Source organism: Symphalangus syndactylus, chromosome 13 (assembly GCF_028878055.3).
Source record: "Symphalangus syndactylus isolate Jambi chromosome 13, NHGRI_mSymSyn1-v2.1_pri, whole genome shotgun sequence".
Taxonomy (NCBI): domain Eukaryota; kingdom Metazoa; phylum Chordata; class Mammalia; order Primates; family Hylobatidae; genus Symphalangus; species Symphalangus syndactylus.
The window spans coordinates 69,493,354-69,506,764 of NC_072435.2; the positions used below are offsets into that span (position 1 = coordinate 69,493,354).

Sequence of the window (13,411 nt, forward strand, 5' to 3'; positions counted from 1 at the left end):
TATCTGATAATTAGTGATGCTGAACATTTTTTATATGCTTGTTGGCTGCTTGTATGTCTTTTGAGAAGTGTCTGTTTACGTCTTTGACCCACTTTTTAATGAGGTGACTTGTTTTTTGCTTATTGATTTGTTTAAGTTCCTTATAGATTCTGGATATTAGATGTTTATCAGCTGCATAGTTTGCAAATATTTTATCCCATTCTGTCACTGTCTGTTTACTCTGTTGATAGTTTATTTTGCTCTTCAGTAATTCTTTAGTTTAATTAGGTCCCATTTGTCAATTTTTGTTTCTGTTGCATTTGCTTTTGAGGACTTAGCCATAAATTCTTTCCTGAGGCCAATGACCAGAATGGTGTTTCCTAGATTTTCTTCTAGGATTGTTAGAGTTTGTGGTCTTATATTTAAATTTTTAATCCATCTTGAGTTAATTTTTGTATATAGTCAAATGTATGGGTCCAGCTTCATGTTTCTGCATATGGCTAGCCAGCTATCCCAGCACCATTTATTGAATAGGCAGTCATTTCTCCATTGCTTATTTTTGCCAATTGTGTTCAAGATCAGATAGTTTTGGGTGTGTGGCTTTATTTCTGGATTCTGTTTTCTGTTCCATTGGTCTATGTGTCTGTTTTTTACCAGTACCATGCTGTTTTGGTTAGTGTAGCCTTGTAGTATAGTTTGAATTCAGGTAATGTGATGCTTTCAGCTTTGTTCTTTTTGCTTAGGATTGCTTTGGCTTTTCAAGATCATTTTTGGTTCTATATGAATTTTAGAACAGTTTTTACTAATTCTGGGAAAAACGATAACCTATACACCAAATATATTAGTAAAAACTAAAAACAATTTTGACAATCCAGTGACAGTTTGGATATGGATGTAGATTGGTTCCATTCTACCCATGCTAAACAAGAGAGACACTAACCCCTAACTCACAGTGTCAAGTGTCTGGAAATGGTTGGAGGTAAGCTGGTTTCCAACCTGACACTCTTGACTGGTATATTTGAGTGCCTTCCAAGAACAGCTAAGAAAATTCTGAAAAAGAAAACAATGACAGCTCTTCTGAAAAAGAAAACAATGACCTTACTACTTTGTGAAGCCTATGGATCTTTCATACTTTACAAATTGTCTTTAAATCAATACTAAACTACAAAAACAAATAACTTTGCCCGTCTACTCATCTTACTTCAGATGAAGCCTGAAAATCACATTGTTCTTGTTTTTACCTTGAATTAAAGCATTCTACTTACCAAATACTCCTTGGAATATTTATGCTATTTCCATCCAAAATTCTTCCACAAAAAAAAAATAAGTTTTAGTTTATCTGTCCTCAGAAGGCCTACCTTTGTACTCTGCTAACTTCTCTTCCTCCTTCTCCCACTCTTTTTCCTTTCTTACCTTCCATTATTTTGTCTATAAGGTACATTGTGCCAGACATTGTGCTAAATGCCAGAAATACAAAGATCAATTAAAAATCATCACTTTTTGGGTAGAGTTTAAAATCTTGTATAGAGATTTCTTATGAAAGAATAATTATATTTATAAAAATAAATGCACTACCACTTCATAAACTAATAGCAACCAAACTTTCTTCATTGGGTTTTCTTGATATCTGTTCTGAGATATTTTGGTAACTTCTACTGATATTCACAATACACTTATTGACTACATATGGAAAAACGGCTAACTGAGAAAAATATCAGTAATTAATGGGCTAATTACATTCTTTCAATTAAATGTGCTCACCTCCTTTAAGATCATGATAAAGACAACCAACATACAGTTAGATACTAATACAGAATTGTGGGAGGTTTTCAGATTTGATACAGTTTTTTGAAAATTTGGAGTGATAATTACAATGTTATTTGTAGGCTCATAGGATTCCCAGCAATATATGAATTACACCAATTAGCTCTAATAGGTATGGCAGAGGAAAAAGCATGGAGTAGCCCAGAAATAATTAATGTTGCATGAATAAACTGTTCTTTGGCTCACACTAACAGGTTTCTTGATTATATAAACAGTTACAAAATGAACTGAAAACAGGAATTATCACTTACAGAAACTTTCCTTTATGCAAACTTTAAATATTAACAATTTTAACTTATTTTGCCTGACAAGCACCCTTATTGCTTAGATTTTGACTATATATCAAAAGTTATCTAAAATAAATGTGATACTGTAATTTACATTTTATATTTAAATAATTACTACTAATTATGTACATATGGAATAGATAAATTAATCTTATTGCTTGATGAATGTAAACATATTAAAGCTTTTTGCTAATATTAAGGATCATCATTTCACAGTGCTTTATATTATGCTGAATCATCTAGTAGACAGAGAAACTTTCTAACTTTCCTAACATTTGGCGTTTTTCTCTTGTTCATCTTTTTTGTCAGAATAGAATTATCTGAATTTAAGTAAAATGCTATGTCTTATTTTGCCCCTAGGGTGTCCTAGGCTATGTCTACATCAAGACTTGTTAGTGTCAAGAAAAAGATAAGCTCAGATGGACAGAAAATTCCCAATGTAAACCTCTTTTTCACTTTGCCATGATTCTAGCCAAGGTGCTTCTCACCTCAGCAGTGACTTCACCTGACATTATTATTATTTAACTTGCATTTTCCTATTCCTTACATAAGGGAAATCTTCTGGAAACATATTAGATCTCTACATTCCTTTATCTCTAATTCTAAAGGATTATGAGTTGGAAACATTATTTTCAGTAACTCTTTATGTTGATTTAGTTTTAATCTTTCTGGTACAGTTTTAAACTTCCAAAAAGTATAGGAATAATACAAGCAACTCCTATAGGCTCTTTACCTAGACTTATATTCTTTTTATTTTCCTCATTTGCTTTAATGTGAGATAAATTATTGTATACTTTTTCTTTTAACACTTTAAATATTCTATTCCACTCGTCTGATTTCTCACATGTCCACTGTAATTTTTATATTATCCTTTATACTAAAAGTTCCTTCTTCTTTCTTCTGGCTTCATTTAAGATTTTATCTTCCTCTCTCTGTCTCTCTCTCTCTCTCTCTCGCTCTTTTGAACACGATAGGCTAACGTCTTTTTTTTTTTGAGGGGGAGAAGTATTTTTTCCGGTTAGTGTTTTCTCACTATTTTTTCCGGTTAGTGTTTTCTCCTTTTATGTATGGTCCAGTGTTTATCATTAACTTTGGAAAGTACTTAGCCATTATTACTTCAAATATTTTTTCTGCTGTTTTCTTTTTTCTCTTCAGGTAATCCAATTACACATATGTTACGTAGCTTGGAACTGTCCCAATGTTCTTTGATGCTCTGTTTTGTTTTTGTTTTTAATTCTGCTCATAAGCACATCATGAGCATTTTTAATCTTGTTACATTTTTTCTTCTAGTATTTTATTTCGATCTTACATTTTTTATCTCTCTGTTTACCTACTTGTTTTTGTTTGTTGTTTAATTTTTTATTAAAACTCAACATATTAATTATAGTTATTTTAAATTATCTAATAATTCCAAAATCTGTGTCATATCCAATTCTAATGATTGTTTTCTCTTCAGACGAGGGATTTTTGTTTCTTTGTTTTATGTGTGTCTCTGTTTTGGTTGGTATATCTTATAATTTTTGGTTGAAATGCAGGCATATGATCAGTTAATAAGAACTGAGATAAGTAGGCCATTATTGTTAGGATTTATGTTAACCTGCCTAGAAGTGGATTGTGTTAATATTTGCTATATCTATAGATGCCAGAGGCTTTAAGTTACTCTATGGTCTGTTTTTATATTTCTCCTCTTGACTTTAGCCTTAACTAAATACTGTTCATCGGAGAGAGTCCATGACATGCCACTTTTTTACCTGTAATCCACTGTTACTATCATGGGGCCCTGTTGGGGTGGAAAGGGGATTAAAAGGCATTTTATCATCTTCTGAATAAATACCCATCTTTTAGGTTATCTGTGTCTCTCAGATCTAACATTCACAATTGTTCATATTTTTTCACGAGTATAAATTCTTTTTTCCTTGCCATCTACTTATTTCCCTGGCTGAAATATTTGTAGGCTATTTATGACAATCCTGACAGCTGTTTTTTGTTTTGTTTTTCTTTTTTTCTAATTTCAATATCTATTTTGGATTCAAGGGATACATGTGCAAGTTTGTTACATGGGTATATTGTGTGATGCTGAGGTCTGGGATATGATTGATCCCATCACCCAGGTAGTGAGCATAATACCAAAAGAGAGTTTTGCAACCCTTTCCACCCTCTCCCTCTCCCCTCTCTACTAGTCCCCAGTATCTCTTGTTCCCATCTTTATGTCCACACATACCTGAAATTTAGCTCCCACTTTTATAAGTGAGAACATGTGATATTTCACTTTCTGCTTCTTCATTAATTCACTTAGAATAATAGCCTTCAACTCCATCCATTTTTGCCACAAAGGCTATAATTTCATTTTTTTTATTGCTGTGTAGTATTCCATGGTATATATTTACTACATTTCTTAATGCAATCCACCATTGAAGGGCACTTAGGTTGATTCCATGGCCTTGCTATTTTGAATTGTGCTGTGATGAATATAGGAGTCATGTGTTGTTTTGGTAGACTGATATATTTTCCTTTGGGTGGCTACGTACCCAGTAGTGGGATTACTGGGTTGAATGGTAGTAGTTCTGTTTTAAGTTATTTGAAAAATCTCCAAACTGCTTTCAACAGAGGCTGAACTAATTTACATTCCCAGCAACAGTGTATGTGTTCCCTTTTGTTTGCAGCCTTGCCAGCATCTGCTGTTTTTTGGCTTTTTAATAAGAGCCATTCTGAGTGGTGTGAGAGGGTATCTTAGTGTGGTTTTATATGTATTTCTATGATGATTCATGATGTGGGGGCATTTTTACATATGTGGGAGCATTTTTACATATGTGGGAACATTTTTACATATCTGTTGGCTGTTTGTATGTTTTCTTTTGAGAAGCACCTGACAGTTGTTGACTGTTTTTTTTCTTCCTTAATGAAACAGAAAGGCTGGCGGGAGTGACCTGGAGTAAAAGGAATTTCCATTCCTCTACTGGGATAATGCTCTGGCAAAAAAAAATTCTCTGCACATAGTAGTCCTTATTGTGAAGTCTCTGGGTTTATTTCAATGGTTACTCTTCTCCTCTGCTTGCCACAACCAGAAGGGGAACTTTTCCTGGATCTCATTTGTAAGAAATTAGTGAAGTTTCTGTAGGTAAATCCCATGAATGTGATGGGCTCCCCCTAAAACTTTAGCCCTCAGGAATGTTACACTCTCATGTTTATTCACACTTAGCCTCCAGTAATTTATCAAAATTACCATTTCTACCAGTTTATGGCTTCTGAGTTCCTACTAGTTTATGGCTTCTACTGCAACTAAGCAGATCTCGTCTGTATCTGTGTAGATTTAAATGTCCAGGTTTTGGAGTAGCAGTTTTTCCTTCTACACCAGTTTTCTGATATTTCCTAGAAAAGTTTTTGACCAGTTCACCCAGCTTTGTCTTGATATAAAGATGACAATGACAACTTTCAGGCTTTTTACATAGCAGAGATGAAACTGGAACTATCTTCAGCAAAATGTATCTAGTATTTTTATCATCTACTGATAATTTTCTAACATCTTCATTCCTTCCGTATGACTTCACTTTGTCCTTGTTTTATAAGGAAGTGCTTTTCCATTGTTTGCATTTATTTATGTGTTTATTCATTTATTTATATCAGTGTAGGCTAAATGACTTCTTTTTCATTGAATAAGACATAATTTAGTAAATATTTTGATGCTCAAATTGTTCAGATTTGGCCAGTGTGAAGCCCAGAAAGCTGATCCCTGAGAACATCTGAGAAGTCTCCATGATTTTGATACTTTCTTTCTGACACATCACTATGTCTTTGGATCATTTTTTATTCTTCTTATAGGAATTAGTCATTTCTTCAAGGAACTTTAATTGCTTTTAGTGGAAATTGCCATTTAGAAACTGAGATTTGGATTCTTAATGCTTTCATTAAGCATTCTTTTCCCTTTCTGTATTTATAATTCCCTTTCTCAATAGCAAAAATATCTGGCTCCTGTTGATCAGCCCTTATAATGTTTTCATATTCTAGCAAATATAAATAGAACTATTATGAAAGCCTTTTTCTGATTTTATAGTTTATTCATCTTAAATAAAGGCTGTAAGTGGAATAGTAGGTCTTAGAATAGGTGTTTAAGTTCAGAAGAATGTGCCAAATAATGTGTCAGAGGTTCTGTCGAAGAAGGTCCCACTAGTAATATATGAGAGTTACTAATCCACATCCTTGCCAACATTTAATGTTGCCAGAATGTAAAGTTTTCCCATTTGAGTATGTCTCACGTGATTTTCATTTGCATATGCCCAATGATTCATGATATTGAACACTTTTTATATGCATACTGGCCCTTTATTTTGCTTCCTTTGTGAATTGTTTGTTTAAATGTATTGCCAATCCTTTGTTATATATTTATTCTTAGTTTTAATTTATATAGGATATTATATATTCTGAACACATGCTTTGTTCTAATATGTGTTTTATATTTTTTAACACTGTCATATAATAAAAATATGTTTCTACATTTGATTAGGTCTAATTTATCATTGTTTCCTTCACTATTTATGTGTCCTGAGTAAGAAATATGCTTCTATTACAGATGTCAAAATAATCTGCTTTTGTCACTTAAAAGCTTTTCATGCATCTTTTTCATGTAAGTCTATAATACATTTCTAATTATTTGTGTGTATGTGTGTGTATGCTGTGTGTGTATGTTGTTTATGTTTCTGATGTGAGCCATAAAGATTCATTTTTGTCCCTATGCATATCTACTTTATCCAGCCTCATATCAGAAGGACATTCCTATCCCCACTGAATTCCTTTAGTGACTTCAAAAATAATTCATTTATCATAAAATTTGAATCAATTTTTGGACTTTCTATTATGTTTCACTGATCTATTTTTCTAAGTATTGTTTAGAGGAAAACTTATAACTACAAATGCCTATGTTAAAAAAGAATGAAAGAATGATTTCAAATTAATAACCTAAACTTCCACCCCAAGAAAATAGAAATAATAACTCTGAATGGCCAGGAAGAAGCAAACAAACAGACAAAAAGTTAAGTGGAATAAATAAAATTTTGCATAGGAAAATAATAGAATGAATCAGAAAAATCCAGAGTTGGTTATTTGAAAAGATCAAAAACAGTGACAAAACTTTATTTAGACTTACAAAAGAATGTTCAAATTACTAAAATTAAAAATGAAGGAGAGGATATCATTTCAGAACTTAAATAAATAAAAATAATTATAAGTAAAACTATGAGTAACTATATGCCAACATATTAGTTCACCTAGATAAAACTGACTCCTGTCTAGAAATTAAAATGCTATCAAAACTTAGTCAAAAGAAATAGGAAATATGGATAGAACTTTAAAATTAAAGAGATTAAGTTGGTGATTTTGAAACTTTTCACAAAGAAAATCCCAGGTCTAGTGGCTTCACTGGTGAATTTTAGAAATAAATTAAGGAATTAAATTCAATTCTATGTAAACTGTTTCAAAAAATAGAAAAGGAGAGAACACTTAACCAACTCATTCCGAGATTAATATTAACTTGTTAACAATACCAGACAAATGCATTATAAGAAAGACTACTGACCTATATATAATAGAAATGTAGGTTAAAAAAAAAACAAGGCAAAACAAAACAAGTAAAAAATATTTCAAAAATATTAGTACACCTGGAGTCTTAGCTGCTCAAGAGGCTGAGGTAAGAGAATTGCTTGGGCCCAGAGGTCAAGGCTGCAGTGAACCATGATGGAGCCACTGCACTCCAGCCTGGGTGACATTGCCAGACCATGTCTCAAAAGGAAAAGTATATATATTATGTATAATATATATAAAGAAATCAAATATATATTTGATATTATATATATATAGTATATGTAGTATATGATATATAGTATATTTTTAATATATAAAATAATATGTAATCTATATTAGTATATAGATTTACTAATATATATTTATATTATGTTAAATACAATGTATATGTTTACTTATATATTATATTAAAAATCTATAATAGCATATATACTAATAATATATATTTATATAATTATATATTATATAATATATTAGTATATACACTTATATTATTAGTGTATATACTAATATATAAATACAGATAAAATACATTAGTATTATATATACAATATATATTAGTAAATCAAATTCAGCAAAATATAAAAATTATTATGTATCATGACCAAGTGGGATCTATCCCAGAAATTTAAGATTAGGTTAATACCCAAAATCAAAAAATTCCAGTAGCTGGGATTACAGAAATGTGCCATTGCTCCCATATAATTATTTTATCTTTGTAGTGACAGGGTCTTGCCATGTTGCCCTGGGTGGTCTCCAGCTCTTGGGCTCAAGTGATCCACCACGGCTTCATGGCTTCCCAAAGTGCTGAGACTACAGACCTAAACCACCGCACCCAGCCTTTATTTTATTATTAATATGGTTCAATTTAATTATTAATATGATTCAATTCAAGTCTTTTTTTAAAAAGTGTATTTCTCATTTTTCTCTCATTTGCACCCTCTTTCTCTTAGATTTTTTTTTACTGTTACATCTGGAAATTATAATATGCATTTTAAGTTTATCATTGACTATTAGTGTTTATATTTTACCATACACATAAAATGAAAAAAGACTGCAATCATATATTTTCATTTACCCCCATTCCTTTGTGCTATTTTTTTATATATAGTATCTACATATTTTATGAAACCTACAATACATTGTTAGAATTTTTGCTTGAATGAACAAATTTAGGAGAATAAAATTAAGCTAATGAAAATACATTTTTGATATGGTTTGGCTGTGTCTCCACTCCATCTTGAATTGTAGTTCCCATAATCCCCATATGTTGTGGGAGGGACCCAGTGGGAGGTAATTTAATCATGGGGGCGGTTACCCTCCTGCTGTTCTCAGTGATAGTGAGTGAGTTCTCATGAGATCTGATGGTTTTATAAGGAGTTTGTCCCACTTTGCTCAGTACTTCTCCTACCTGCCACATGTGAAGAAGGATGTGTTGCTTCCCCTACTGCCATGATTATAATTTTCCTGAGGCCTCCCCAGGTCTGCAGAACTCTCAGTCAATTAAACCTCTTTCCTTTATAAATTACCCAGTGATTTATTAATAGCAGTGTGAGAACGGACCAGTACAATTATATGTCTACCAACATATTTACCATTATCAATATTTTTATTGCTGGTTTAATCTCTTCAGTCCAAACAACCTTCTTTACTATTTCGTGTAGTGTATATTTTTTATGATGCTGCCATGACATTTTCACATTACTTAAAGGGGAAAAACATATGCCAACCAGAGTTGTATACTTGATGAAAACAGTATACAAATATGAAACCAATTTGAAGTCATTTTCAGGTAAACAAAAATTATGGATGTTAACCGTGAGGAGGTTTGTCCAGTAGTATTTATACAATCATGGACAAAGTGGGGAAATTGCTTAAGCTATACTTGTTTTTCTCTTTGTATACAGCAATAAAAATATCTGGCTCATAAAAGAGCTTTGCTCAGAGTAGAAGGAAAACCTGTTAAGATAGAAGATGGAGGTTGTAATGCAGATAATAAAAAAATCAGTGGTCCCTAAATTAATTGTGTTATTCCTTTATTATTTTATTGTTCATACATATATTTAACAATTCAGTATTTTTAAAATTGCTTATTTCATTTAGAAACGCAGACTTCCTACTTCTGTTAAAAAATCTGCAGATCTTACATTAGTCCCTCATATATACTGTTAACACTTAGTGGATCTTGAAATTCCAAGTTCTCTACAGTCATCTCCACTTTATCTTGCCTATTAATGAAATGCGAAGGGTGACTGGAGAGCTTTTTAGAAAATTATATGTACTTATGTCCAGGTATTTACGTCACCAGGAGGTTCCAGCTTGCAATTGCTCCTCAATCCATCACCTACTTGAACCAACACAATGTCTCTCAACACCTTCCACATCCTTCACACTCTTGCGTTCCTGAAATCTAAGTCCTCATTCGTGGGCAATAAATTCAGAGGAGCCAAAATGTATATAATAAATCTTACATTTCTGGACACATTCTTACAAAAAGCATGTTATATAAAGGCTGAGATTTTAGGGAAACATTAAGACAATATTTCATTTTTGGCATGTTATAGGCCAAGATAGTTTTGAGGCTGATTTTAAAAAATAAAATATAATTCTACTCTTATAAATGTTGATTTTAAATTAAAGATGAAAACAATTTGCACATAGGCTTTTAGAACATTTTAAAGTTTAGGGACACAATATACTCAATACATCAGTAGGTGGATAGGGATAGGCAGATGGTAGATGATAGCTAGCTAGATAAACTTGATTTATTCAAGTCATATTACATTCTCTGGGAGGAAGTTAATTAATTTTCCTTATATTTTCTCTTATTTGACCACATGCTATCTCATATCTTTCTGACATCTTGATTTATATTATAATACTCTCAGTAACAATAAAAATAAAGCAGTGATATCTGAAATTGAGATTAAATATAATTATTTTCAGGAAACGTATAATTTATTTTCATTTTCTTATCTCTTCCACTTAATGTGATATGTTATTTATAAATAATTCTGCAAAATTTCAATAACCATTGAAATCCTATTTACTTTGACTGGAGGGTAGATTTTAGAGTCTACATATTGGCCAGTATAATTATAAAACTTCATGAACTACCTTCCTTTATCGTGGTGTTTTGCAATTTATTTTCTGGTTAAATTCTTAGGTAATATGATTCACTTTTTTTAAGATAGAAATATTTCAACTGGTGATAATGTCACAACTAAAACTCAGTTGCTCCTGGATTCAGAAAATAGGCTGTCGTTACAGTGTGACTGTCTGAATATTTCAAATAATAAAAAAATTTAGCATGGAACCCACCCACCAAAATATGTTTGACTAGTACAATGTTTGACATGTACAGAGATATTAATAAGATAAGATTTTATAGTATTAACTTAGGTATCTTGGCTCATTAGATATCTACCTAAAATGAGAAAAAATATTAAAATTCAACTGTAATTTAAAAAAATAAATATACAGCTTTATGGTTCTCATGCTGAATTTATCAATCCATTTTGACATTGGGTGGACACAGCCTTAGGCTGTTTTCTAATTTTTTTCTTATAAAATAGACAATGCTGGAGTAGAAGAATATTGCTGGTGTTTTAGATCTACGTACAAAGATAAATTACTTCATACACTTGGATGCATTTTCTTCCTCCCCAACACATACACTTCTACAATCTACTCCATGATAACTGTATTGTAAGCTGAGAGGTTAAAATGTAATCGAGAGCTGAGCCTTTATATGACATGCTCACAGCAACCTTCATGAAAATTTCATTTGTTAAGAATGACTTACTTAGAGTAATAAAAGACAAAGATATTTTGAAACTATATCCTCTAATATCACCCCATCTTTCAGCGAACCCTTACTGCCGAAAAAAGATTGCAATCAGCTGTAAAATATAGAAAGTTACTTAATCTTAGAAATCTGGGGAGGCTGAGGCGGGCAGATCACAAGGTCAGGAGATCGATACCATCCCAGCTAACAAGGTGAAACCCCATCTCTACTAAAAATACAAAAAAAATTAGCTGGGCATGGTGGCGGATGCCTGTAGTCCCAGCTACTCGGGAGGCTGAGGCAGGAGAATGGCATGCACCCGGGAGGTGGAGCTTGCAGTGAGCCGAGATCACGCTACTTCACTCCAGCCTGGGCAACAGAGCAAGACTCCATCTCAAAAAAAAAAAAAAAAAAGAAAGAAAGAAATCTGGATTGTCTTCATTTGGTCTTTCAGAATCTTCATCTAAGCTCATTGCTAGAGTCATTTATTTCTCTAACAATAACCTCACATGTATATGTCTGTAGTCCCGACCACAAACTTGCAACTTGCATATATAAAAGGCTTTGCCATTTCAAGGCTTGTCACCTCAAACTCGCTATCGCAAAATTCACCTCCTCCACATCATCCCCAAAGCGCATTTGCTTTCCAGCTAACCCAATTCTGTCAATGAAGTTTTTTCCAGGTAACTTTCTATATTCTCTATCTGGAAAACTTAGAATCATATATGATGCATCCTTCTTTAAAAAATACTTTATGTTCTTTACATCACTGAATCCTGCTAATTATTTCTTTAAAATAAATTCCAGTTTGAACCTTCTTCATGTTTACCAGAGGTTCCAGAAACATAATCACCATTGCTTCTACCTAGATAATTGCAACATCCTTACGTTTACCTCCTTTCTTCTGTTTTAACTGTGTTTATAATTTATTCAATCTGCTACTATCACAGGCTATCAGAACTTTTTAAAAGTAGTTCACAAAGCTTTAAATAATTATCTCACTCCCCTGCATATTTTAGGAGGAAATCTAATATTTTTCCTGAAAACATTAAATAATTGTAAATTATGTAATGCTCACCTCATTGTTATAGTCCTGTCTTAAAGCACAATTTAAATGCATCCAAAAATCAACATGCTATAACAATTTGATAATCATCATCTATTAAAATAAATTACAAATCTCATCATTAATTGTAGGAAATATTTCACCTGCTGTATTTCAAAAAAATTCACATAAAATTTTTTTTCTGAGTGTTGTGTGGTCCTAATAAATATCTCTGTCCAGTTTGACTAAATATAAAATATTAGCTTTTCTTTGCTTGAATATTCTAAATATATTATCTCATTGTCTTATGGTCTTAAGCATTGTCAAAAAGATTGATAACAAGCTGATTTTCCTTTCTTTGTACATTATGTAACCTGTCTGCCTAAATATCCAAAGATTATTTTTTCTTTCCCTTTCTACTAAAACTTACTACTTTTCCTGGGATATGTCAATCTGTGGGTCACTTCGTGTTACTTTATGTATGAACTGTGATGCTGCAAAATTTTGTTTACAGTAGATTTTTTTCAGTTACATTTAAAAATTACATTTCTGTTGAATTGTTTTGCTTTGTGGGGGGAAACATCTTATTTTAGTTTGTTCATTTATCATGTCTCATATGCCATATCTAATACTTTAACTCAAATCCATTTGAATTTTTCATTTAAGAATATTAAAATTTCATATTTCCATATTTTATATATCTTATGAAATTATCTATGACTATTTTTAAAATATTTTTAATTCTTTTTATATCTCTTTCTTTCAAATACTTTCTTGACCTCATTTCTTATTTTCTTTGACTTGTGATTTAAGTTATTCTTTCAGAGCTTCAATTCTTTTAGCACTAACTTTTTTTTATTTTACTTTGAGTTCTGGGATGTGCAAAACATGCAGATTTGTTACATAGGTATACAT

The 13,411-nt window shown here is 31.8% G+C and overlaps 1 protein-coding gene across 1 annotated transcript in view; it reads right to left on the bottom strand.

Moving 5' to 3' along the window:
* Positions 1-711: 711 nt before the first annotated feature.
* LOC129459675 (uncharacterized) overlaps positions 712-13,411 on the bottom strand; it is a 161,507-nt gene continuing 148,807 nt past the window's right edge. The window contains exon 7 of the mRNA XM_055236722.1: positions 712-755. Within this exon, the coding sequence (XP_055092697.1) occupies positions 744-755 (12 nt within the window). The 3' untranslated portion in view covers positions 712-743. The remainder of the gene's footprint in view (positions 756-13,411) is intronic.